At 47.3% G+C, this 26071-nt stretch overlaps 1 protein-coding gene across 2 annotated transcripts in view; it reads right to left on the reverse strand.

Annotated features, from left to right (window-relative positions):
• The window catches only part of DIS3L2 (DIS3 like 3'-5' exoribonuclease 2), a 226622-nt gene that overhangs the window by 55394 nt on the left and 145157 nt on the right, over positions 1-26071 (reverse strand). For both annotated transcript variants that reach the window (XM_079977678.1, XM_079977679.1), the window contains exons 12-14: positions 16962-17074; positions 10682-10789; positions 8059-8292 (exon numbers count right to left, since the gene is read on the reverse strand). In XM_079977678.1, coding sequence (XP_079833804.1) covers positions 8059-8292; positions 10682-10789; positions 16962-17074 — 455 coding nt within the window. The remainder of the gene's footprint in view (positions 1-8058; positions 8293-10681; positions 10790-16961; positions 17075-26071) is intronic.

Raw genomic sequence — 26071 nt, forward strand, 5'->3', positions numbered from 1 at the left:
CGGCTCTTGCCCTGGAAAAGCATTCAAGGAGAAATTCACAGGGCGAGGGAGGAGAAGCAGGATAATTCAGCATTAGCGGCAGGGGGCAAAAACGCCTTCCATTAATTAGCCCCTATTGCTCCTGTGAGCACTCCAATGGGAGAACAGCCTTTACTGAAGGTGTCATGGGCTTTGAAGAAGCTGGAACTCAGGACAAAAGGGAGAAACAAGCTAAGAGGAAGACACGCTTGGCAAACGCTCACCAGGATCAACTCCCGCCCGGAAACCTATGTCCCCACTGTGGAAGGACGTGTGGATCCAGAATTGGCCTCTGCAGTCACTTACGAACTCACTGTTTTAAGACCGTGTTCATGGAAGACAACCTTACTCAGTTACGAGGGACCGCCAAAGCAGCAGCAACAGCAGCTCCTGCAAACCCTTCCCTCTGCTATTCTCAAAATAGCTGGAATCGGTTTCCCCCAAGGACTCAGGGCCCTCTGGGAGAGGAACAGAGGACCAAAGTGGGTGATTAAATTAGGGGATGCATGACTGCGCCCCAATGCGGATCGTCACTCAAGCACTGGACAAAAACTTCGGCAACAATGCAAGTCTCAGCCCCGGAGGTCACCTCTAACAAGATTAGCTATGCGTGCTGGGAGAGGAGACTGACGAAACTTCCAACGTGTTTGAAACCTCCATTGTTCAAGGGAGGGGGGGCCTCTTTGAGCTGCTGGCAAACCGCAAATCCTCCATTAAGTGATGTGCCCAAGGCCACTGACAAACAGAACAAAAAAAGCAAGGGAGGGGGAGGTTTGAAGAAATAAGTGGGCATTCAGTGAGCCTCAATATACCCCATGGAATTGTTCCCGCCTTTCCGTATTACAAGCAGGGGTAGTTCCCCAGGGTGCCCCGATTTGACAGTCTGGGCACACCATGAATCCTCCTTCACCCCCCACCCCACCCCCCGCTCCAAGTTGACTTTTCAACTCCATTCCGCATCAGAGGCTTTGTGCCTTTGAAACCACAGAAAGAAAGCTGCCTCCCCATCCATCACTGACACAGAGCCCTCTAAAGTATTAAAGCAGCCAGTTCGCTCCTTTGCAGTGGGAAAGGCTGTGGGCACACGGAAGGAGGCACAAGAGGAGGAGAGTCCAGAAGTTCTCTCCACTGCCAGGTGCTGGACCTGAGAGGCTGCTGCATCTGGAACGAACCAGCTTGTGGCAAGGAGAAGGGAGACGAGGGCGAGGGGCTGGCCATCTGCACCAGGGGGCAGGCGGGGCAGGAGTGCCCTCGCTATGCTGAATGAAGCAACAGAGCAGGCACACAAAGTGGGCACTACAGGACAGGAACGCTCAGCTATTACAGCAACACTGAACCCACCAAACGTTTTCTTTTGGGCTTGAAGTGCCGAGGTATGTTTTCAATGCACCCGCCATCCGCTTGTTGGTTGGCCTGGCAAGGGGTGAGGGCCAGGGCAGCGCGTCAGCACTGCAGCTGTGCACCCGAGGCCTAACACAGTTTAACACATTCAGCCACTGAATGTAGCTGGTGGGAGAAGGGAAGGGGGATAACACAAGGCCTGTTGGTGTGGAAGATTGTGTCTGTGAATGTGTTTGTGTAAGAGAGCCCAGGAAGACAACGCTTCTTGTGCATTATTGTAGACCCAGTGGAGAAGCACAAACCTGGAGCTTCAGTAGCAGAAACCATAAAAGGGTCCAAGTTAGATTTCATTCTTACAAAAGTTTATCAGTGATCTCAGCAGCTATCAAAATTGATATCTGTAGCTATATATCTGGACGGGATTCAACTAATGAGCACCAGCAGCAAACACCCTGCACAGGGACTTCCTCTCATGCAACATACCTTTCCTTTGTGGGGCTACCTTTGAAGGTGACCTGAAAACTACAACTAATCCAGAATGCGGCAGCTAGACTGGTGACTGGGAGCGGCCGAGACCACATAACACCAGTCTTGAAAGATCTAAATTGGCTCCCAGTTCATTTCCGAGCACAATTCAAAGAATTGGTGCTGACCTTTAAAGCCCTAAACGGCCTCGGCCCAGTATACCTGAAGGAGCGTCTCCACCCCCATCGTTCTGCCCGGACACTGAGGTCCAGCTCTGAGGGCCTTCTGGCAGTTCCCTCACTGTCAGAAGCCAAGTTACAGGCAACCAAGCAAAGGGCCTTCTCAGTAGTGGCACCCACCCTGTGGAACGCCCTACCACCAGATGTCAAAGAGAAGAACAACTACCTGACATTTAGAAGACATCTGAAGGCAGCCCTGTTTAGGGAAGCTTTTAATGTTTAACAGACCACTGTATTTTAATACTTTGTTGGAAGCCGCCCAGGGTGGCTGGGGAGACCCAACCAGATGGGCAGGGTATAAATAATAAATTATTATTATTATTATTATTATTATTATTATTATTATTATTATTATTCCTTCTCCCCGCTGTGCCCCCTGAAACTTGCTCTGGGGAGGGAGTCAGAAGAACCCACAGAACAGCCTGCAGGGGCAGAAGAGGTGGAATTTTTCCGCCTGGCAAGCCGAAAGATCGCATTACCATAATGCCGAATTCCTTCCTCCGTTCTATATTTTTTGCTTCTTTGACTACTGAGCGGAAGTGAACTGAGATGCACCTGCTGGTCTTTAGGTACACAGGAAGCTGCTTTATGCAGGAGTCAAACCCCCGGTCCTCCTACACTGACGGACAGCGCCTCTCCAGGATTTCAAGTGGGGGCTCTCCTCCAGCTCCATCTGGACATGCCAGCAATTGAACCCGGGACCATCTGCAAGCAAGGCAGGTGCTCTGTCACTGAGTTACGGAGCCTCTAGCAGAGAAGCCAAAAGGCTAAGGATTACCCACCTGTGTCTTCACTGGTTTCTGCCGTCTCCTTCCTTGTTATACAGGAGACCGGTTTGGGAAACCCTGTTTTAGTGAATTGTGGTGTGAGCAGAGAAACCTAATTAATAATAATACTTGTGTTGTTGTTTTTAAAGTAGATATATAGCCTGCTTAATTTGCAAAGATACTCAACGCGGCTTACAATCCACAACACAATAACAACAATGCTATCACTATTGAACTAACCGATATGAAGGAAGCCACAACAAGGAACATCAAAGCCAAGCCCCCATAACAAAATCCCAAACAGCCATTGAAGCGAAGATGCCAAAGATGTAAACGACACGCGGCAATGCGGCGCCTGAAGCTGTGGAAGTGAAATGGACTTTTGCTCAAAAAGGGACGCCTTCTTCCTTTGAAAGCATGCCTTGGAGCAAAGCCACAGCCTTTGAGAAAGGCTCCTGCGCATGGCTGCCAACATGTGCCCCTTTCGCAAGGCAGCGTGTGCTGCCCACACAACAGAGGGGAAGGGGAACAAGCGCTTTGGCTCAACGGGAGAGCGAAGCAGCAGTGCCACCAGCCAGTCACTAGGGGGCGCCTCACGCCCCAAGATCTCTCCCTCTTTCGTGGAGATGCACTTTTGCTCCGTGACTCGGGGCAATGACCAATTAAGCGATCTTCACTGGTGATAATTTAAAACACACACACACACAATGCCGAGGCTGAAGGTGGCACACTGAGTTGTTCAGCAGGTGGACCAGAGGTTGGCTGAAACTCTGCCCTAGTTTGCCTTGCAAAGGCTAAATAAAGATGAAGGCCCGTTTCCTAGGAACAGCACATTCTCTGCTGCTTGGTCTGCTTTGGAATGCAGGTGAGGCACCTCCACCACTGTTGCCCCCTCCATGTAAAAAAAGTCACTTTATTCAGAAAGCCAGCAAGACAGGGAGGTGAGGCCAGAACCCTTACCCTGGCAAGCTTGTCTTCTGTGTGCAGGGATGCATATTTATTGTTTAATGCACAGAAACACTCCAACCTATAAAACATCCCCCCCCCCCACTTGCAGTCTGATGTGGTGAAATCCACAAACAGGGTTTATCGCCTGTTTGTGATGACCCGGCACAAGTAAGAAGGTACGGTCCAAAGCAATTTGGTAGAATCAAGCCCGAGTTCTGTTCATGCTAGAGGGAAGGACTGCGGTGACAGACTCAAATAACTTGGAGGGCCAGTTCAGATGCCATAAATTTTACAGATAGGTTGAGCTGAGGCAGATGGAGATTTATTGGTTCTTGAAAGACCTACACTGGCTCCCAGTATGTTTCCGAGCACTATTCAAAGTGTTGGTGCTGACCTTTAAAGCCCTAAACGGCCTCGGTCCAGTATACCTGAAGGAGCGTCTCCACCCCCATTGTCCAGCCCGGACACTGAGGTGAAAGCTCCTTAGAACAGGGTTCTCTTGCTTTTTCATTCTCTTAAAGCGCCATGCAGACTTCACCGTTGTCACTGAGGTGATAACGGAGATTGAGAGCCAAGCGTCGGCATTTCTGGGCGTGCAGGAAGAAAGGTTTCTGAAATCCTCGCCTCCTTCTCTCCAGGCCACACGTCTCCTTGCAATTCTATGAACTTTCACCCAGACATTTGCTGGCAGGTGAAACAATGCAGACTTTTGACACCCGGGCGTCACGTTGCCACTTAAGTCGGCCTCTGCTCACATCACTCGACACGCAGTGACTCAGGGTGACAGAAAAGAAAACACTGGCCACGTCGGCAGCTGTAATTAATACTTGGAAGAAAATCACAAGAGCCTCCTGGAGGGCTGGCCCAGATCCACGGGAAACCAAAAGGATGGGAGGCTTTCGGACCCCTTCTGGAGGGTGCAAGTTTCATCAGATCCCTTCCCTGGAAAGGAACTCATACCTCACCTTGCCATTTGCCTCTCCACACATGTGCCACAAGCATTAGGAGGGGAGCCACTTCTAACGCTTCTACCTGAAAACCAAGGCTTTTTAGCTACAGGTGCTGAAGGAATCTGTCTGCTGTGCAGATCAGAACGCAGCGTTATCTTCCGCAACCCGCATCGCCTCCAAACTTTGCAGCACAATTCTGAGCCGGAGAAAAATGTACCAACTTCCCACTCCCTTTAAATGCCACTTTAAGGGGGGGGGTGTGTGGAGAGATGTTTTAGAAATGCTCACACTGAGAAAAATATAAATGTGCATTCTTTTTGTACAGTTTGTTTCTTTAAGAAAAACTGCACATTGATGAGGAAGTGGGACAGAATGGGCTTATGAATAAACTTGCTGAAACCTGGCAAGAGCTGGAAACGGGCTGGTCTCCAACTTCCACCAGAAGCATCTTCAAAGCCTGGAAATGCCATGTTTTATTCTCCACCTCTTCTTTGAAAACATGACACTGCGCATTCCACCCACCCAGCCTGGCATCTCTAGCTGGAAGGATCCTAGTTAGGGGTCTTGGAATGACCCTGAGGACCTGCTGCAGCCAGAGCACAAAAATCTGGCGGCTCAGCCAGGTGTGAGTCACCTTCACAGGTGAGCTGGGAGGCAGGAATGAGCCGGTGGACAGAGCTGCAAGTTTTCACATCAGATATGTTTTCAGCTGGTTAAACTGGATTTTCATATCATTTAAAACCATTATTTTCATAGTTGCTTTTTAAAATGTACTGCCCTACTGGGACAACACAGGTTATCCTTTCAGAAAACACACCCATACATACATATAATGACCACTATTTGCATTTTAAAGAGAAGGCAAAAGCAACTGAATGGGTAGGGGGAATATTGCTTCCTTGAAGACCCTCCCCTCCCCCTTTCCTTTCACACACCAGAAAACTAGGCCACCCATCAAACGAATGCAGTTCCAGTGTTTGAAATCACCAAGGGGAGCAGGAGGCCAGATTGCCTGTAGAGCAAACACCACTTTGCCTCCTCATTTTAATGAAATTACTGCACAGCCCCATTTCCCACTCATCTTTCCGCCGCGACTCATTTCGAAATGCTCCACTGGCTTCCCAGTGCCCGGAGGCCGGTCTGCGGCATCACTCAGCTGCTGCTGCTGCTGCTAATGTTAAACAGCCGAGCTCGAGAGGACAGGGCATCCCATAATCTCAGAGGGCTCATGCACTTTTTGACCACGCTCAAACATTTGGCAACGGAGCGGGAAGGATCACCGGGAGATCTGAGCAGCTGGATCAAACGACAAGGCCTCTCTCTAGTCCCTTGGTTCTGTTTCCCAGCCTGGTGCAGGTGCCTCTGGGAAGTTTGTAGGCAAGAGAGGCAGGCAAGAGCCAAGGGGAAGCCTGGAAAGAAACCTTTCCAAATCCCTGTGCAGTTCAAGAGCAGTGCAGCCCTGTTTGGTCTCCAAGGGGAACCCAGCACTTCTGAGAACTCTTGGGCATGGCTCTTGGGCCATCACTCTTTCTCCTCCCAGCAGGTGTTCTTTGCTCTCCAGAGTAGGAACTTGGTCAGCTCCCAGTAGCAAAAAAAGGGTTCTCCGTTAAATCAATCTTGTGTGGACAGGTCGGCTGCAAGCGCTTTTCAGACGCTTCAGTGCCATAGCTAATGGGAAACAATGAAAAGCCCAGAGACTCAGCCACAAGAGAGGCAAGAGCACTGGGAAGAGAAACCATAAAGGGGGGGGGGGGGACACAGAGAAGCCGTCTCCCCACATGCATCCAGAATACCGCCTTGTCTCTCGCGTCTTTATGTGTTCCACGGTGTGGGGAAGGGCAGCTTCCCACGCCACTCATGCACCAAGACTGGCCTCTGACCTTACAGGCAGCGCCACTAGCCAGATCTGTGAGTCTCACCTGCAACTGAAACATTCAAACCCTGCTTTTCTGCCCTAGCGACAGGACCTGGATGGTCTGACCTTTAGTCTCGCCCACCCCATTCCTCCCTTTGCAAGCTCATTTTCTGATGGCTTACTGGAAATGCCATTAACTAAATAAATATCCAAAAGATATGCTGGCCTCGTGGACAGTGAGAGGTTTCCTGCCATCCAGGTTCCCAATGCATCACTACCCCTGCTTATCTGGAAAATTATGAAACCACTGCCCTTATCAGAAAAGCGAATGGGCGATGCAGGTATCTTAAGCCACAAGATGAGCTGCAAGTTTGACATGGTTAAGACAGCAGCAAAAGGCCCGGTTTTGCAGAGTGCTACTCAGATAATTTGCTTGTGCCACCTCTTAGACGGGCATCTCCTCTCTGCCCATGGCACCGGGCAGTCTAGATTGCAAACAATGTGTCCATGGTGCCCCCGTCAACAGTTCCGATAAGCAGGCAGCAAGTCTATGCAGTACACCAATGGGAATTTCTCCCCGTGCTCGTTACTCACCTAAATGGTCTTCTTCAATTATTGTTACTACTGTTAATATTACTTATTGAATTTATATACTGCCCTATACCCGGAGGTCTCAGGGCAGTTGACAAAATCACAGTCTATAAAATAAAAACAATAACAATAACCCAGTAACATCCCCCCCAAAAGAGCCAGATTTTAAAAGCGTATAGGATGTCAATCAGGTCAACCAAAGGCCTGTTGGGAGCTAACCAAGAGGAATGTTTTTGCCTGGCGCCTAAATGTGTGTAATGAAGGTGCCAGGCGAATTTTCCTGGGGAGAGCATTCCACAGACGGGGAGCCACTGCAGAGAAGGCAGCGCCACCCATTCTCATGTTGCCACCCTCCGGACCTCTGGGGGAGGAGGCACACGAAGGAGGGCCTCAAGAAGATGACTCAGGGTGCGGCTAGGTTCATATGGAAAGATGCGGTCCTCTCAACATGAGAGATAACCTTCACACACTTAGCAATGATAGCCAGCATTTATACAGTGCTTTAGACAGCGCTCAAAGGGCTTCAAGATGCCTTATCAGGTGCTAATCCTGACCACAACCTCCATAAGGTAGGTGAGCATCCTTACCACAAACTGAGAAAGGCTGAATGTGGCTTAAGGGTTACCTAGACCAATGTGGCTCCGCCCCAACATTGTTAGGCTACCTCCCATCATCCCTGGCCAGTGGCCGTGCTCGCTGAGGCTCATGGGAGCTGGAATTCAACCATTTACGGAGGGCACCGCACTTGGCGCATTCAGCACTGGCAGTATTTGCTCAGACCTGCCTTCCTTCTGAGGGCCTCCTGCAGATTCTGCTGTTAATCCCGTTTGCATGAGCTTGCTATTGCTTAACCATCCTCACAACAAAGCAGGGACGGGACTGACCTGGTCTAAGCGGAGAGCCCCGTCCAGGAACCGCTGCTCACGCAGCTGCTTGGCAATCTGGTGGAGGTTGAGGACTGCCTGGCGAACTTCATCTACCGAATGCCGGGGAGAGATAGTGGGGATTTCCTCTGCCGCAAACGCCTTCTCGGGGTTCTCAATCATGCTCTGGGCATGGTCATAGCTGAGCTTTGCGCAGGAGCAGATCACAGTCCGCCCAAACCACTCGTCAAGAATCTGCAACGACAAGATGGCGAACAAGGAAAAGTGAGTTGGTTAGGGCTCTTTTTCAAGTAGAAGAGATGCTCCAGGAAAATTCATTGTAGGAACACGTCTAGAAAAATTTGAAGGGTGCGGTTCTTGCCTTGCCTTACAGACATGGCCATATGAGAGTCAGTGCGTTTCACATGACCGAGGAATCCACATTGTCCAAATAAGTGTCTGGAACTTTACTAAGGTTTTAAGGATGGCACCCCACGGTCCATTGTTCTCAATACTAGCAGCGTCTTCTCGTGGTCTCAGGCAGAAGCTTTCTTAGCCTCCGGACCTGAGACCATGAGGTCTTGTATACATTCCAAAAGGAACAGGCTAAAGGTCCCTCCCACCAATAACTAATAAACACAGAGGATGAGATACTAAGGAAGTGGAGGGGAAAGTGGGCAGGCAGGGGAAAAAGAGAGGCAAAAAGCAGCTCACACTGTAGTGGAAATTTTCTGCTGCCCCCCCTAAACGTTAGGCCATCAGCAGGAAAAAGAAGAAGCCAAGCCAGTGGGAGACAAATAATTAGCTAGCTAATGAGGAACACAGTTCCTATCTTTTGCTCCACATAGCACGGCAAGGCACTTTTCATCCCAGGCCCACTCCTGCAAGCTGCTGCGGAGGAAAAATGAAGAATTGTGCTGCTGGAGACAAGCCCTAATTGCCTGCAACCATATGAACTCTCCATGAAGTGAGGCATGTGCCCTCTTAGCGCGACACATTAAACGGCTCTTAAGCCATTCCCTCCATCTTCTCCTCACCCTTCTTAATCCCTGGCTGTCAGGAACAGCTGCATTAAGCCAAGGTCCTCATTAATCTCGACCCGCGCCACAGCTCAATGCAAGACATCTCAGAGCTATTGGAAGCATTAACATTGCCGATCTGTACATGAGCTAATTCCATAAATCCAGGCAAATCTGCCTTAAAGGTGTTACTGCCTGGGCATGGGCACAGGCAGAGATTTCCCGTCAAGTGCAGCTCTCCAGAGCCAAGGGCAACCGGAGCACAGCCTCTGGGCAAGATGAAATAAATTTAAAAAGGAGGAGGGAGAATGAAACCGGCTTCCAGCCCAACGCGAAAGCTGCAGAGATCTGAATTCAGGCCAGGTGAACTGGTTGGGATGTAGAGCAACCCTTTGACTGTTCAATTTGGGGCTGATGGGAGCTGTGGTTCAAAGAACATTGAGATGGCGGTGGTTTGTGGAAATCACAGGGATTGGAAGCAATGGAGATGCAGGCAACAGTTGTGGTATGAAGGGGTGGAGAACAACATTAATTCATGGAGGAAAGAGATCAGTCTATAGCTATTAACCAGGGTGGCTGAATAAAGTCTCCGCATTCAGAGGCAATGTGGGAAATAACTCCAGGCCTTTCTACCCTACTGGGCACCCCAAGTGTTTTTTCCTGGCTTAAATGTGTCCTTGAACGCTGACTTTTGACTTTGGCCCTGCCCACCGCTGGGCAGGAGGCCCCTGGAAGATTGCATAGAGAAGAATGCAGCCCTAAGGCCTAGACATTTCTTTGAACCCTGCAATGTATCTTTGAACACCATTTGCAGGGGTGCTGTGTGAGTTTCTGGGCTTCTTGGAGACAGCTGATTAAACCAATCAGGGTGCTTGACAAGATGGACTTTTTGTCCGACCCAACGTGGAAATTCTTAAGTTTTATGTTCCACCCAGAAATGAACCTATCTGGACCAATTTGCACACAACAGCTCTTGTGCTTCCTAACTAGCAGGAAGCCTCCGATTCAAGTCTCTCCCCCCCCCTGTGATGTCAGCGCTGCCAACTCATACCTGCACACTTGGTGTTGTGTTTTTTGAGCTTATCTGCTCAATCAATGGGACAATCCAAGGGGCAACGCTGAATCATAGAATCATACATAGAATCCTAGAGTTGGAAGAGACCACAAGGGCCATCGAGTCCAACCCCCTGCCAAGCAGGAAACACCATCAGAGCACTCCTGACATATGGTTGTCAAGCCTCTGCTTAAAGACCTCCAAAGAAGGAGACTCCACCACACTCCTTGGCAGCAAATTCCACTGTCGAACAGCTCTTACTGTCAGGAAGTTCTTCCTAATGTTTAGGTGGAATCTTCTTTCTTGTAGTTTGGAGCCATTGCTCCGTGTCCGCTTCTCTGGAGCAGCAGAAAACAACCTTTCTCCCTCCTCTATGTGACATCCTTTTATATATTTGGACATGGCTATCATATCCCCCCTTAACCTCCTCTTCTCCAGGCTAAACATGCCCAGCTCCCTTAGCCGTTCCTCATAAGGCATCGTTTCCAGGCCTTTGACCATTTTGGTTGCCCTCCTCTGGACACCTTCCAGAATGATATACACCTAGTCCTGCAAAGCTGCTGGGCCTTACCTTGCCTTGAGGAGTTAGCTTCCATATGACGGAGAAGGTGAGTCTGTCTGTCATAGGATTGAGACTGCACAGCTGCTCACAGAGGAGTTTGGGGAGCATGGGGATCACCTAGGAAACAAAAGTGCTGTATGTGAAAATGAATTCAGTTTCCCTGAAAGCAGTATTTTAGTTTTCCACTGACACCGGTGCAAAGATTTCTGCTTGTACAAAGAGACTTTCCTCCCTCTGTTCACCACCCCCAACTGCTCCAGAGGGTTGGAAGAAGCCCCAAGGGCAATGTTAGGAGAGGAGGAGAATGCTTGGTTGCACAAGCAAATAATGTCCTTGTGCCGATGGAACAATTGCCTTAGTGCTACGTTGGATTCCACCCATGAGCAATAATATTGTGCTTCTACTACTTTGCCATGCTATGTACACCGATTTTATTTTTCTTACTGTCTGCGCCATCTGTGTGGCAAATTTGCACAGTGGCAGCCAAGAATTGGGCTTTTCCAATAACATCCTACTCTCATGTGGAATCTCCTTCCTCCAAAGGGGAGGAAAGATACGGTTCTTTGATGGCTTTTCGGGAAAGATGGAACGCACACCTCCTCTATCAGCCTTCTGGGTGACAACATTGAGCTGCTTCGCGCAACACACTAAGCCAAACAATGGCTTTGGGAGACCACACAAATGAGAAGAGCCTACAGCCAATTTGCTCCCCCCCCCCCCCAGTCCTTTGTGCTGCCTTGGCTTAGCACGGTCTCTGAGCTAGGACTTGTGGTTAAGCTCCCCCCTTGCTAAGCTCACGCTGTACCTAAGGTTTGGTTTCAGGTACCGCATGAACAAGGCCATTGTTCTCAGCGTTTTTTCTACAGTTGCCTTTCTGTAGTGTTGATATTGCATTGTTAGTGTTTAAACTGCTGCTTCTGATGTGATATTTTTCTCCATTTAGGGGTTCTCTGGGTAAGCACGGGCAACAGCTGCATTTCCTGTCAGCAGGGCTCCCCATACCATTCTGGGTCAATGGCTGCATTTACACCAATTGATGCAAAAACCTGCCGATAACGTCACCACTATTGCTAAATGAAGTAAGCATGCAGGTTACAAAAGAAAAAAGAAAAAAACCCAGTCCCGCCAAAAAAAGTGGGGTGGAGGATGAAAAAATCCCAGGACCCTGTGTAAGTTTCACAATGCAAACATTTTCTATCTACATGCCAAGCCTTCACGGGAAAGCTCTTAAAATATTTAATCACGTTTGTGGCTTGGCACCCAATCCCTGCTCATAAATCCACTCTAATTGCCTGGCAGAGTTTGGGATAGCAGGCCTGGCTGTTGAGTCTCCAGCCAGCCGGGAAAGAAATCGCTTTTCCATATGAATCAGCAGGGCAGGCTGAACTGGAAGGTCAGGAGGGCAGCAGGGTCCGATAAGCTGTTCCTCTAGACACAAAAGGCCGCCAGCTGTGTTATTCCAACGGCAAGGGAGCACGTTGACAATAGGAGCCGGCCCATAACTCACAGATGTCCTACGTGAGGCCGGCCATGCCTCGGCCTGTTTAATGGGAGGTTATCCGCTTGAGAAGGGGCAGAGCCCTTCAAGGAGTGTCAGAAAAGCCCACCGCCAATCAAAGATGGAAGCGCTAGCTGCAAGGTATTGCAATCTCAGATAACAACAGGGAGCAAGCAGAAAGAGATTAGCAAAAAGCCCAGCTGGAGCCAAGGATGCAGCTGGAGAGCGACTCTTCGTGACCAGGAGGCACCTACTAAGACTCTTTACTGGTAAAAAGAAGAGCAGAGGAGGGGAACCTCCGCTGCCAAGGTGGGACATTTGGCTACTGATCGCTCATCTAAAGTGCCCCCGATAAGGGCCAGAGCTGCGTGGTAGAACTTCTGTTTTGGATGTAGACGGCCCAAGGTTTAATCCCGAACATCTCCAGGTCAGGCTAGGAAACCCTGCAGAGCCGTTGCCCGGCAGAGTAGACACTACCAAATTAGATGGACCAATGGTCTGGCTTAGTGTGGCCTAATATTCCTCCCTTCGTCTACCTTCAGAGGTGAGGTAGGTGGGGACTGGGGAGAGGGCACCATTCGTGGTGGCAGCGCCCATTTGGGGAGAACTCTCCCACAGGCTTGCCTGATGCTGAAAGCAAGATCTTTCTGAACAGCTTTTTCACCAAGGCGTTTAAATCTCTCTGCTTAGATCCATTAAATGCTGCTGAGATAATGTTAGTTGTCCCGCTGTTTCAACTATTATTTTGCAAGTTTCCTCTTTGCATGTTTGGGCTACAAATTGTAAACCTGGAAGCTGTGACTGAAACTGAAGAAGGGCAGGGCATATTGTTAAATACGCAAATAAATGAAGTTATTTGGCCACCTGCAGTGTGCCACTGAATATCCTAGCCTCTCCTTAAGGTAAGAGCACACAGGCTGCACACAGGCTGCACACAGAGGCAGCAATCTGACAACAATTTGTGTAAACTGAGAGAGAGCACACCCACAGTTGTCATTCCTATCACTGGTGTTGCATTTTTAGATTTACATTACAAGAAGCCCACTTCCTACCAGATCAGTCGGTCCACCCGGCAGAGTAATGTTTTTCCTTGTTTATTTTATAAGATTTCTTACCCATCCTTCACCGTAAGGTCCCAGCAATATAATATAATTAGAAACAAGTAAAAAGTGTAACAGTTTATATACTATTTTATATAGATATATGCACACACACAAAGGGACGCAGGTGGCGCTGTGGGTTAAAGCCTCAGCACCTAGGACTTGCCGATCGAAAGGTCGGCGGTTTGAATCCCTGCGGCGGGGTGCGCTCCCGCTGCTCGGTCCCAGCGCCTGCCAACCTAGCAGTTCGAAAGCACCTCCGGGTGCAAGTAGATAAATAGGGACCGCTTACCAGCGGGAAGGTAAACGGCGTTTCCGTGTGCGGCTCTGGCTCTGGCTCTGGCCAGAGCAGCTTCGTCACGCTGGCCACGTGACCCGGAAGTGTCTCCGGACAGCGCTGGCCCCTGGCCTCTTAAGTGAGATGGGCGCACAACCCCAGAGTCTGTCAAGACTGGCCCGTACGGGCAGGGGTACTTTTACCTTTACCTTTTTATGCACACACACACACACACACACACACACAATTTCAAGCAAAAGCAGCACAAGATTAAACGAAATAGGAGAGGTGGATCCCACCTTGTTTCTTGAAATAATTTCTACAGCACACCATCAGCCACAAAATTTCCTGGGTGGTTTTTAATAATAACAGCAACAATAATTTAAAAATGCAGCATCACAAAACAATAACAAAGCAGCGAATTCTAGTAGTATTTAAACAATTAAATATTTTAAAGGGCAGAATAGAAAGGTGTTCGCTTGTCCCCAAAAATAAAACAAGGTAAGCATCAGGGAAGCCTTCATGGGGAGAGAACTCTAAAGGTGGAGTTCTGCCGCAGAGAAGGCCGTCTCTCCTTCCTCCCACGACGCCTGGAACCGGATGGGTGGGTGAGGGAGTAGGAAGAAGGTTTGTAGACGACATCAGTGCACAAAGAGGACAATGTGGCTTTTGAACTGTACAATGGATCAACCCAATTAAGTCATATCTTTGCCCTTCTGACGGGGCAGGAAGCAGATCGGGAGCAGAAGACATGGGGTGGTGGCATTTCTGAGATTCCCAAAAAGCCAAACTATGCAGCAACGGCAGAATAAGCTCTGGGCTCTTTAAGGACTGCAGACAGTTCTCCCAGCCTTCAGAGGCTGAAAAGGAAGGCCCTATCAGCTTTCAGGTGACCCTGGTCCTTTGCTAAGTCACCACCTTTCATAGCTCAGACAGAAGAATCCATTGGAAGCTGCCCAGCTGGGTCCTGATCTGCCTTGCCTTGCCTGGACTTGCCCTGACCTTACTGGAAGAGGATCTGGCAACTGTCATCACCTCCCTTGCAAGCCCCATGAGAACAGGATACTTGTGGGGTAGGCTACACCAAGATACAGGCCCACCCGGGTTTGGACTGAGCAAGATGAGCGGGTGTCTGAACTCCACCCACCTCTGCCCAAACCCACCAACTGCACCATACCAGCCTTGACCTCCAGTTTCCCCAAACATCCCTCTCTCCTGATTTTGCCTTGAGCTGTTATGCTTCCAGACTCTGGGCTGGTCCTAAGATAGGAGGGCTCACGGTGTGTGTTGTAATCGAGCTCCAGGAGGGTTTGGGGGCCACCAAGTTCAAACGCAGGCCAGCCAGGGAAGGTCCATCCCCAGCGGGAATCGCGGCGGGGAAGCCTGGAGTAGATCAGCACGGCCAAAGGACAAAACCCCTTTTCATGGAAAGTAAAATGGAGCGCTTCCACCAAGTCCCACTGACAATCTTGTTCCCACCGCTCAACCTGGCTGCCTGCCCACACCCACTCCGTTTGAGGGCTCGTTCAGGCTTCCCAGAACAGGCCCTCCACCAGTGGCCTTTGAATCAGGTGGAGCCATGCTTACAGCCTGATGGCTTCCATGGCTCTGAGCCCGTGGTTTAGGGAGGGGACTCGGAGACTTAATCATGGGGTGGCCTCATGCACTGAAAGACACTCAAAGGAAACAGGCAATTTGTTTATGAGCCAAGAGTTTCTGCTCAAGAGTTTCCTTTCTTTCCCTCTTACTTTCTGTATCAACACTTCCATGAATTCAAACTTCGATCACCTCTTTGTTATTCCGCTTGAAGCTATCAAAATATCAACACCCCGACAACCTGCTGGTGTCAGAAGTGAACGTCTTGAGGCCCTTGGACTCGACATGAAGACTGGCTTCCAGTTCCGATCTTTGATCTCCATTATAAAAGAGGACCAGTAAAATATTGTAGGGATTTATGGCTGACCTTCCCCACTCAAACTACTTCACACCTAAAACAACACACAGGGACGTGCCAGAAGGGAGAAAACTGTTTAGGTTTGCCTGCTTTGTAGAACCTGATACACTCATCACTAAGCCTTGCACTTTCTCAAAACAAACCATTAGCCTTTTGCACAACTACTCCTTCTCTCCCAGACAGGCAAGTTCAAGTGAATTAGTTATGCAGATCTATTTGATTTCCTTGCAAGGTTCCCCCACTACCACAATGTTCAACTGGAGCTGCAACACTACCCACCTCAAGCCTGATTTTCTCCAGGGCTGCTTTCCCATGGTATTTCCACCATACTGACATTTAGCGCTCAGAACAAAGAAGATTTGCACAGAAAAATACACATTTCCCCATTTTAAAAAAACCTATTGCCTACTTAATAAAGAGTATTTCCTATTTTCAGTTCTGCCTTTTGGGATAAGCACTCGGCTTGGGTGCCCTTTCCCTAACAAAGAACCATGATCAATAACTTCCATGATCAGTAATCAGCAATACACAAGCAGCTAATAGAGTTCTAAACTGAAATATTCCATTTTATTGTCCCTCCTCCTTTGTCTCTCCCTAGTCTGAATGCAAGCTATAAGCTCCAGGCAGGTTTTATGTTATTCTATAAAGAGTCAAATACCGCAGCTCTGCAATTAATACTAAGAATAAATGAATAAATCACTAATTAGCAAAACATGCCTATTCAGAAGCGTCACAGTGTTGCATTGCAGCAACATGGGCACCTGAAAGACGAAGACTACTTTACACAATGAACATGATTAATGTATGGACTTCACTATCAATTCTGCACCAATTGCACTGGCTACCAGTGTGTTCTGGGCCCAGTTTAAAGTGCTGGTAGTAACCACTCAGTCCATAAAGGGTTTGGGATTGAGTTACCTAAAGGACCACTGGTACTCGTAAAACCTGCCTGTAATCTAAGATCTGTGTCTGGGGTCCCAGTTGAATGGGTACCATGCAGTTAACGCCTGGCGTGGCATTCCAGAAGGTCTTAAAAACCAAACTTGCTGCTATTGCCTTAAGCAGGCTCAGGTGAGTGAATTCAGCTCCCGCTGCTGAATCCGGTTAATGTTTCCTAGTCCGCCTGCACGTTCTGCTGCTTTTATTTCTCACTGGACACCACCTTGTGGAAGGCTGCCCTCTGAAATGCAACTGCTAAATAACCCATATAAATAAAGAGCCTGGAGGATACAAACTTGTCAATAGCTATTAACCGTGACAGTTGCATGGAATTTCCCATTTGGGAGCAGTAGCCATGCCCCCTGCCAGCTTTCTTATAAGGACGATAATAAAGCACAGGAAATGTCTCATTTCCGCCCAGTTTCTTGGCAGAAAACCACGATCTGTTTGGACTTGTGGGCAGCATCCAGAAGAACGTTATCTGCCTGTGTTTCGCTCTGGGGCACTGATGCGAATCTCACCTTCTGCACGAGGTAGACACTCGTTGCTCTCTTGCTCGCGATTTCATCCAGGGCCGTGTCCTCCTTCACAAAGTAGCTCACATCTGCAATGTGGACGCCCACTTCGAAGTTACCTGAAACGGCAGAGAGAAGGTGAAAGGTCAGGTGAGAAAAGGAAGCAACGGAAAATAAAACAAATTCACGGCAATTCTATTCTGCAGCTGTGAGATTCTTCTAAATGCAGGAGGACCAGATCTTCTATGGTACAAAGCTCAGGCACCGGACATTCACTATGTGACTTCTTCCAGGGGCAAGTGAATTTCCCTGAATTGACAGGATGTCAATGGTTCATTCCAGACATGCACTCTAAGACTCCTGTTACATTTGCACTGGGGGAGCAAGTAGAGGGGCTCATCTTCCAGCGTCATAACTTTTATATGCCTGTTGTCTTTATCCATGGAGTTTTCTTGGCAGGGATACTGGAGAGGCTTGCCGGTTCCTGCTCCAGGTGGATCACGTTTGGTCAAAACTCTCTACTATGACCTGTCCATCTTGGGTGGCCCTGCACGGCATAGCTCATAGCTTCTCTGAGTTATTCAAGCCCCTTCGCCACGACAAGGCAGTGATCCATGAACGGACCTCATGAGAAGAGAAGACTCCCTGGAAAAGACCCTGATGTTGGGGAAGATGGAGGGCACAAAGAGAAGGGGACAACAGAGGACGAGATGGTGGGACAGTGTTCTCGAAGCTACAAACATGAGTTTGACCAAACTGCGGGAGGCAGTGGAAGACAGGAGTGCCTGGCGTGCTCTGGTCCAGGGGGTCACGAAGAGGCGGACACGACTAAATGACTAAACAACAACAAGCAGGTAGAGGAAGGAATAGAATTGACTCTAATTAGGGTTACCAGCCAACTTGGAGGAGGGACTGAGGGGAGCAAAGTGGACTTTCTTTCAGCCAAGTTGCCAGAAGAGAAGGATTTTCTTACTGCAAAGTCTCATGCCTCAATGTGTACCAAGGGCAGCCTTGACACCCTGGGGAAGCCCCCCCTCTCTGGTCTGGAGGTGGAACCTACTTCCGACTTCCAGGAGGCAAGGTGGCCAGATGCCCTACCTTTACAGAGAAGCTACAAACAAAACTCACAGGGATCCCACAAAACAAGGACAATTATACAACTGCCCTCATATATCAGAGATACCACATATTTCATCCAACAGGTAGAGGGATTAAGTACTGATAATCATGAACATTTTACTACATTGGATGCCATATATACTTCCGTACCCTAGGCAAGGTCCATAATTGAATACATTTTGATTTCTTGTTCCTCAGCTGATGAATCTACTCTTTAAAAAAACAACTGGATTTGATGGACATTACTGTAGAAAAGAACTATTTAACTGAATAGTACTCAGTTTTCTTTTCAAATAAAAGGGGTCGCTATGGCTAATTTGGTAGTGCCAAGTATTTTCAATCTCTAAATGGCTGAGCTTGAGAATGATAGTATTTTAAACTCTGTGCATAGTCCCCCAAAGAAACATATCAGATGTTATGGATTGGAAGCCACCCAGAGTGGCTGGGGAAACCCAGCCAGATGGGCGGAGTACAAATTATTATTATTATAATTATTATTATTATTATTAATGCCACATAGACAATATTTTCATTTTATTCTCCAAGTTATCTGAGGCTGGTGAGTTTTTTGGTTGGATCAATTCTGTTAATGATAATGTCAAATTCACTCGCCAAATGGACCAAATACCGTATTTTTTGCACCATAACACTCACTTTTTTCCTCCTAGAAAGTAAGGGGAAATGTCTGTGCGTGTTATGGAGGGAATGCCTACGGGTGGTGGGGGGGGGATCTGCTGCAGTCGTGAGCAGAGGATCTATGGTCCCCCTTCCTTCCCTCCTCCGTGGCTCGCTTTGAAACAGCAAAGCGGGAGAAGAGCCGCTGAGTGGGGAGGAGAGAGGGACAGAGAGCCTGCTTCTTTAAAGGAGCAAAGCCAGAGAGGAGAGGAGCCACTTACATGAGTCTAAGCGGCGCCTGTCCAGTTGGTTGCTTTAAAGCAAGCAGGCTCTCTGTCCCTCTCTCCTCCCCACTCAGCTCGCTAAATAGCAGCAAAGTTTTTCAGCTCGCTAAGCCGGCGATGAGCGGGTAGGAGAGAGAAAAGCAGAGCCTGATTGCTTTAAAGGAGCAAAGTGGGAGAGGAGAGGAGCCTTCTCCCCTTATACCTCTTCTTCATTATTAGCAGCATCCTTCTCCACCCACCCCACGCGTGCTTCTTCTCCCCTTAAACCCCTCTTCTGCATTATTAGCAGCATCCTTCTCCACACATCCGTGTGCTCCCTGTCCCTTGGTGCTTTTCCTTCCCTCTCCACTTAAAATGTGGTTACAAAGCACAGATCCACATGGATCCTCAGGATTTTTGCACTGGGTCACCCCAAATTCACCATCAGATCACATAGCATGTCCATGGCTACATCTTGCACCAAAAAAATCACGCACCCACTGTTGCCTGGGGCTGCAGTGGTGCAAAAATGTGGTTACAAAGCATGGATCCACATGGATCCTCAGGATTTTTGCATTGGGCTACTCCAAACTCACTGTCAGATCACATGTCTGTGGCCACAGCATGAAGCACAAAAATCATACATCCAATGTTTCGTTTAGAGTATTTTTTTTTTCTTGTTTTCCTCCTCTAAAAACTATGTGCGTGTTATGGTTGGGTGCGTGTTATAGAGCGAAAAATACAGTAAATATTTTGTTTTTGGATGTGTTGCTGCCACAACAACATCCTTTGTGTGGCAAGGGATACTAAACCCACAAACAGAAGTTCATTATTTACATCAGGCTTCTTAAGAATAACTGACTGTATGGACACTTTTCACATTTAACAAAAGACTTCACATTTGATCAAGTTTAGAAATCTCACGCCGATCAATTTTCTCACACTTTACACAGCAGGAGTTTCCCGAAACAGATGGTTTTAGAGTCCAGGTTAAGAGCAGATAGGGTCAGCACACAATCACTCAATCCAAACTAAAAGAAGTGGGCTATTTTGGTCCTTGGACTTCAACCATGTATCCCATAATATCAAACATATTGTATAGAAACACTGGCATATTGCTCAAGGTTTGCTAGGGTGCCAAAGGAGTTCCTTTTGTGGGATTCTGCAGAACTATCAGTTTGGCAGATAAATTAGCCAGTTCAGACATTATGCACATGAAATCTCTTGGAAATGATCCAATCAGTCACGGTAAGTGTGGTCACTGTACACGATGTCCACAAAGTCTGGAAACGAAATAGTTTTTATCTTGTTCATATAAAAAAAATATGTTTTGAAAGTTTTTTTCTAATTGCAATTCATGTTGTATTATGTGACCATGTTCAAAATTATATGTTGGTCAGATCATTAGGCCTCTTAAGCTGAAGTTAACTGAACACAAGCCCAACATTCGTACTAGAAACCCCATTAACCATGCATTTTCTGGAATGGCATCACAGGACTTCTGGTTATTATTATTTTTTGCTCTAGAAAGAATTCATCCTAGTCCATAAAAAAGATTATCTTTGGACTTGCTACTTTCCCAATGAGAAGTATTTTGGATACACAAGTTAATTCCAGGTCCTCTGGTGGTTTAAATGACAAAATGGATTTAAGTGTATTTCTACAATCATTTAATAAATGATTTCTTTTTAAAATAGTAGCTCTACTCATAAGTAATTGTTCCACTCAAGTCTAATGGCCATTTTTGAGATTCACATCTGTAGGTGGTACACGGATTGGCAGCTGATTTCCATCCTCCTTTATAAGACCTCAGTTACATTATATTTTGCGCACAGAAGCAAGTTTTCTTTTTAAAGCAGTAACACAGCTACCTCTTTTTTATATTTTGAAACTTTACCTTTGGATGGTAGGCTTTCATTTTTATATCATACACACTTTGTATGCAAGAAAGATTCACAAAAGCTATGCAACCTTTATGTTACAGTCTTTGGGTGTTATTGCATTCTATATTTTACCTGGCACAGGGACTAGTGTTGCTGTAAGATTTTCACACCTTCCCCCTCCCCCTCCCCCCCAAAATCAGCTCCAAATCTACTATGCAGAGTCGGGGGATACCCAGAGCAGATTTAGGGGGTGCACAAGGGGGAGAAGCGGAATGATATTTTGGCTAAAAATCTGTGAGCAGGTGGCTTGTGTACCTGTTCTGTCTGCTGTCCAGGTTCAGTGTTTTCCAAATTTGACACCCAGCTGTTTTTGGACTGCAACTCCCATCATCCCTGACCATGGGTCCTGCTAGCTAGGGATGATGGGAGTTGCAGTCCAACAACCGATGGAGACCCAAATTTGAGAAACACTGCCTGCTGATGGGCAGCTCCAAGACCCCCGTTGTGTTATTTATCCTTAAACCAGATCTAGACAGATACACAATTAAAAAATAAAAGCAAAAACATTCTAAAACAGATTAAAACAATCTAAAAACAATTGCAATTTCTTTTTTAAAAAAAGTTTAAAAGCAGTTATGGTTAAAAACCATCCAATTATCTTTGGTGTTGTCAAGCACATTTCTGTTTGTCTCAGGTAGAATTTTAGTGCCCTCTTAAATATGTGTCTGTCTGTAACCTGTGTTCCAGATTCTGGCAAAAAGAAGCACAAACTAATCTTGAAGGCCAGAGCAACAAGGAATCTTCCTAAGGCAAGACCAAAAGAGCTGACCTTAGCATCCCCTTATCTTTAGGAGAGCTGAACCATAAAGTGAGAGCTTAGTGAGAGCTGGACCATCAAGAAGGCTGATCGCCGAAGAATTGATGCTTTTGAATTCTGGTGCTGGAGGAGACTCTTGAGAGTCCCATGGACTGCAAGAAGATCCAACATATCCATTCTGAAGGAAATTAGCCCTGAGTGCCCACTGGAAGGACAGATCCTGAAGTTGAGGCTCCAACACTTTGGCCACCTCATAAGAAGAGAAGACTCTCTGGAAAAGACCCTGATGTTGGGAAAGATGGAGGGCACAAGGAGAAGAGGACGACAGAGGACGACAGAGGACGAGATGGTTGGATAGTGTTCTCGAAGCTACCAGCATGAGTTTGACCAAACTGCGGGAGGCAGTGGAAGACAGAAGTGCCTGGGGTGCTCTGGTCTAGGGGGTCATGAAGAGTCGGACATGACTAAACGACTGAACAACAGCAACAACATCCTTAGGAAACTCAACAGGGGTGGAAGCTAGGTCTGCAATAACTCACACTGTGTCGGTGAAATTAACCCTTTATTCAGAGAAGCAAACAGCTTGGGAGGCCAGGCCTAGTGGGCACAGCAACTGTGGGCACAGAACAAAAAACCCACCCTCATCCTCATTAGAATGGCCTGCTGAGAGAATAATTAAAAATGTGCAAGGGGAAAGAAGGAACCCCCATCCCATGGCAAGGGATGCATACCACAATTCTTCAGAAACGGCCTCCTCCCGGTGTTATCACAGGCTCTGAAAGCTCTTCCACCGGGAGGCTGGCGGGTCAAGCCTAAAACTACTTAGATGGTAAGCCTTAGACCAACAGCGAGAATATTGCAAGCGACGGGAGCCAAACAGTTGCAGGAGGCGAGGGAAAAAGACACCCCTTTTGAAGTCTATATTCTAATATACCGACCCTACAGGACAAATATTGATGGAAGGAAAAGGAGGGAGTCATTACATCATGGCATTAATCGCAGCCTAATCCGATATCCAGGCTCTTGCAGATATGAACTCTCTGCCCCAAGCTGAATGTTGACAAACCGAGAGGGATCCCGTTATGTGAGATAACACAACGCGGAAGCTGCCAAGAAAAACAACACCAAGAGAGAGAGAGAGAGTTTGGCGCTTGGGGTTCCCATCTCAGGTTCATAAAGCGAGGGAGCAGCCTAACGCCTCCTGATTCCCACCCCACCCTTCACACTTGACCTCAAAGTGGCAGATCATCTGCCTTGCATTAAGAGGGTCCCAGCTGCAATCCCCAGAACTCTCCAGGTGGAGTTGGGAGAGACTTCTGTCTGAAATCCTACAGAACCGCTTCCGGCCACTGTAGACCAGAACTTTCCAAACTGTGTGCCGCAACACGTTCGTGTGAACACTTCCCGTGCTCCTTTCGGGGCTGGAAAGGGGTTAGTTATACCTCCAGTTTGCTAGTAAAACTGAATTAAAACTGGATAAAAAGTGTGTCATTGATATGAAAAGTTTGGAAAGCTCTGCTGTAGACAATACTGATCAAGACGGACTTCCGGGTTAACGCGATCGGCTAATGGCGGATTCCCTCCGAGCTCTGGAGGGAATCGGCTCTGCTGAAGACAGGTCTTACCGCGCCGGCGACGCGGGGACCCTTAGAAACCGCAGGCGCGGAAGCCTGCGGACTTGGTGACTCGGCGGGCACCTTTAAGCGCCTTCCCTGACCCATGAAGAGCCTTTTTAAAGGCTACGGAGAGGGTACGGGGAGCGGCGTGGTGCTGTGAGTAGACCGCTACTTCAGTGGAGCGAAGCCGCGAGCCATGGCCGGAGAGCGCTGACTTTTTTCCCAAAATTCGGACTGGAAAACAAACAACCCGTGAGTAGAATGGAATTTGGACTCTAAAATTTATATCTTTGAATTCGGTACAACCGGGGGATGTGCTAAAGGGAAGTCCGCACCCCCCCCCCTACCTACAAATGATCTAAAGCAAGGATCGGAGAATTAAGGTGGAGAGTATTGTTTTTGGTGTTAGAAAAAAGATATTTCCATGAATTTGACAGAAGAAGTCTTTGTGCTGGAGAGAAAGTGAGGAACTTTGGAAGTTTTTGTGTAACCCCCCCCCCCCGAACCCGGGAGCGTCCTGTGCGTGAGCCGGAGGAAAAAGAATAAGGAGTTTGACAGCTGTCAAAGGAGCTGTCAAACGGGCGGTGAAAGTTAAGAACTTTGTTACTTAATAACTCTCTGAACTAAAAGTGTTGTATTTGAATTGAGGTGGTTGGAAACAACGTAGCTATAAACAACAAAGTAACGGACTGTTGGAAAAGGACTATTAAGCAATTCGAATCCCCCTAGGGGGAACTAGAGACATTACAATGGCTGCAGAGGGAAAATTACTGGCAGAGTTAGAAAAAATGTTTTTTCTTGTGGGAATCCTGCAAGAGCAGAGTACGGCTATGAACAAAGAACTTATGACCTTGAATCCTAAAACAAACAACTCTGCTGAATGTGTAAAGGAAGGGACTGATAAGAAATCTGCAGCTGAACCAGAAGAGACATTTTTGGAACTGGTGGAAAAGAAAGAAGGAGTGGAAAAAGTACAGGAAAATACCAATCAGGAGTCTATATTGTCAGGAAATAAAGAAGAAGGTCTTTGGATTACAAATCTGCGAAAGATGAGAAAGATGAAGGAGGAAGTCCCTGGAATACCTGGAATGCTGGAATTTAAAAGAATAAAGAAATATGATTGGGACTTCCTCTTTGAGTATGGGAGATCAGCTGACCTTTTGCAGCAACTGCTTTAGTATCTTGGATGGAAGAAAATTTGATGTGACTGTGACAGAACTCCTTCGAGACCCGAGGTCCAACAAGAAGGATTACCAACAAAATCGGCAGAGAGAGACGAACAGAGATTTGAAGGCCTCGGATGTGAGGAATCCGGGCTAGGAACTGTGGACATTTGCTTGGGAAGGGATGGAAACCGGGGTAGGGAGGGAGGGGAGAACAGAATCTCAAAATTTTTATGATTTTTGCATTTGGCTATTAGGACATATAATTAATTAATATATATATATTTTAAAAAATAATTTTTATTAACTGGCCAATCACATCAAATTAAATCACATCATATAAATTCCGAATTACAAAGCCAAATTTTTAAATTTTGTTGGGGGAACCCATACTTCAAGATCCAAAGGGGAATTCAGATCATCTTCTTATTACTGCGTTAATGTCCAAATCAGTCCCAATCAGTCCAAACAAAGTTCATAATTCTATCCAGTCTTATCTTGGTGTTGCCACATCATATCTTGTTCGTATAATTTCTCTTTTTCCTTTACGATCTCTTCTGTTAGTCTCCTTAAGCCGATAGCAAGTGTAATAATCCTGTGTGGATTTCCCGTTCCTTCACTAAGTCCAGATGGTTTCCATATATCTCCTTCGTAGATAACATCACTTTATCCATCGTAAATTTTGGCATTTGTCACTCTTAAGTCCCACCGAGGAGTTGATTCACGATATGTAAACAACTCTATTTCTCTCTTTCTCCTCCCAGACCCAAGAGCTCCCACAATGCCTCACAAAATGGCGAACGGCATTTTTTCCTGACTGCGTCACTCCAAAACTCTTAGCTTTCCAGCTTCATCTTGAAACATTGCTTTGGATCGAAAGTTTATCTCCACACAGCCTTAAATCCACAGCTTAAGTCCTTAATTTCTGACTCATTAGGGGAGGGGGATTCTTGTTAAATCACATAAAAAGGTAGAGGCAGGTTTTTCCCCCCCTCCCCCCTCAGTCATTACCGTATCTTGACGTTCTTCTCGTATTTTATTGTTGTCTTGTTATCAGAGATCTCTTCTGTCAGCAGTATTTACTCCCCTTTTTCCTTGATGTATGTGCAATTAATCATGTCCAAATTATTTCTTTTAAAGATCATTGCAACCAGCGGCGCGAATCGGGGACGGCGTTGAGGAGTGCCGAAAATCCCACAGGAGGCCTTTGTGCCTAGTGCCCCCACCCCCACAAATTCGGGGGTGGTATAGGGCACAGCAGGCAAGGGCCGTCCCCCCCATAATCCTGGGGGGGTTAAGGAGGCTAATTACCCCCATCATAGCCTCCAAATTACCTCGTGTGGGTCGGAGAGATGTTATTGCAGCCATCTTCCGATGCGCCACCTAGTGGCCCCCTCAATTAATTAATATAAAAAGGGAGAAATTCGTGGAAGGGAAATTAGGTCGACCTTAGAAAAAGGATTTAATGTTTATAAGAGAATTGGATAAGTTAAATGTGGATAAGTAAAAAGAGCTAAGTTTAAAAATAATAATAATATGTTAAAGATGAGAGACAAGAACTTGTTGAATTAATTATTGGAATTGGGATGTATGAAGAGGGGGTGGGGGGAAGTCAGGGAAAGGCGGTAAAGAAAGTAAGA

This window comes from Podarcis cretensis (genome assembly GCF_951804945.1).
Source record: "Podarcis cretensis genome assembly, chromosome: 5".
Taxonomy (NCBI): domain Eukaryota; kingdom Metazoa; phylum Chordata; class Lepidosauria; order Squamata; family Lacertidae; genus Podarcis; species Podarcis cretensis.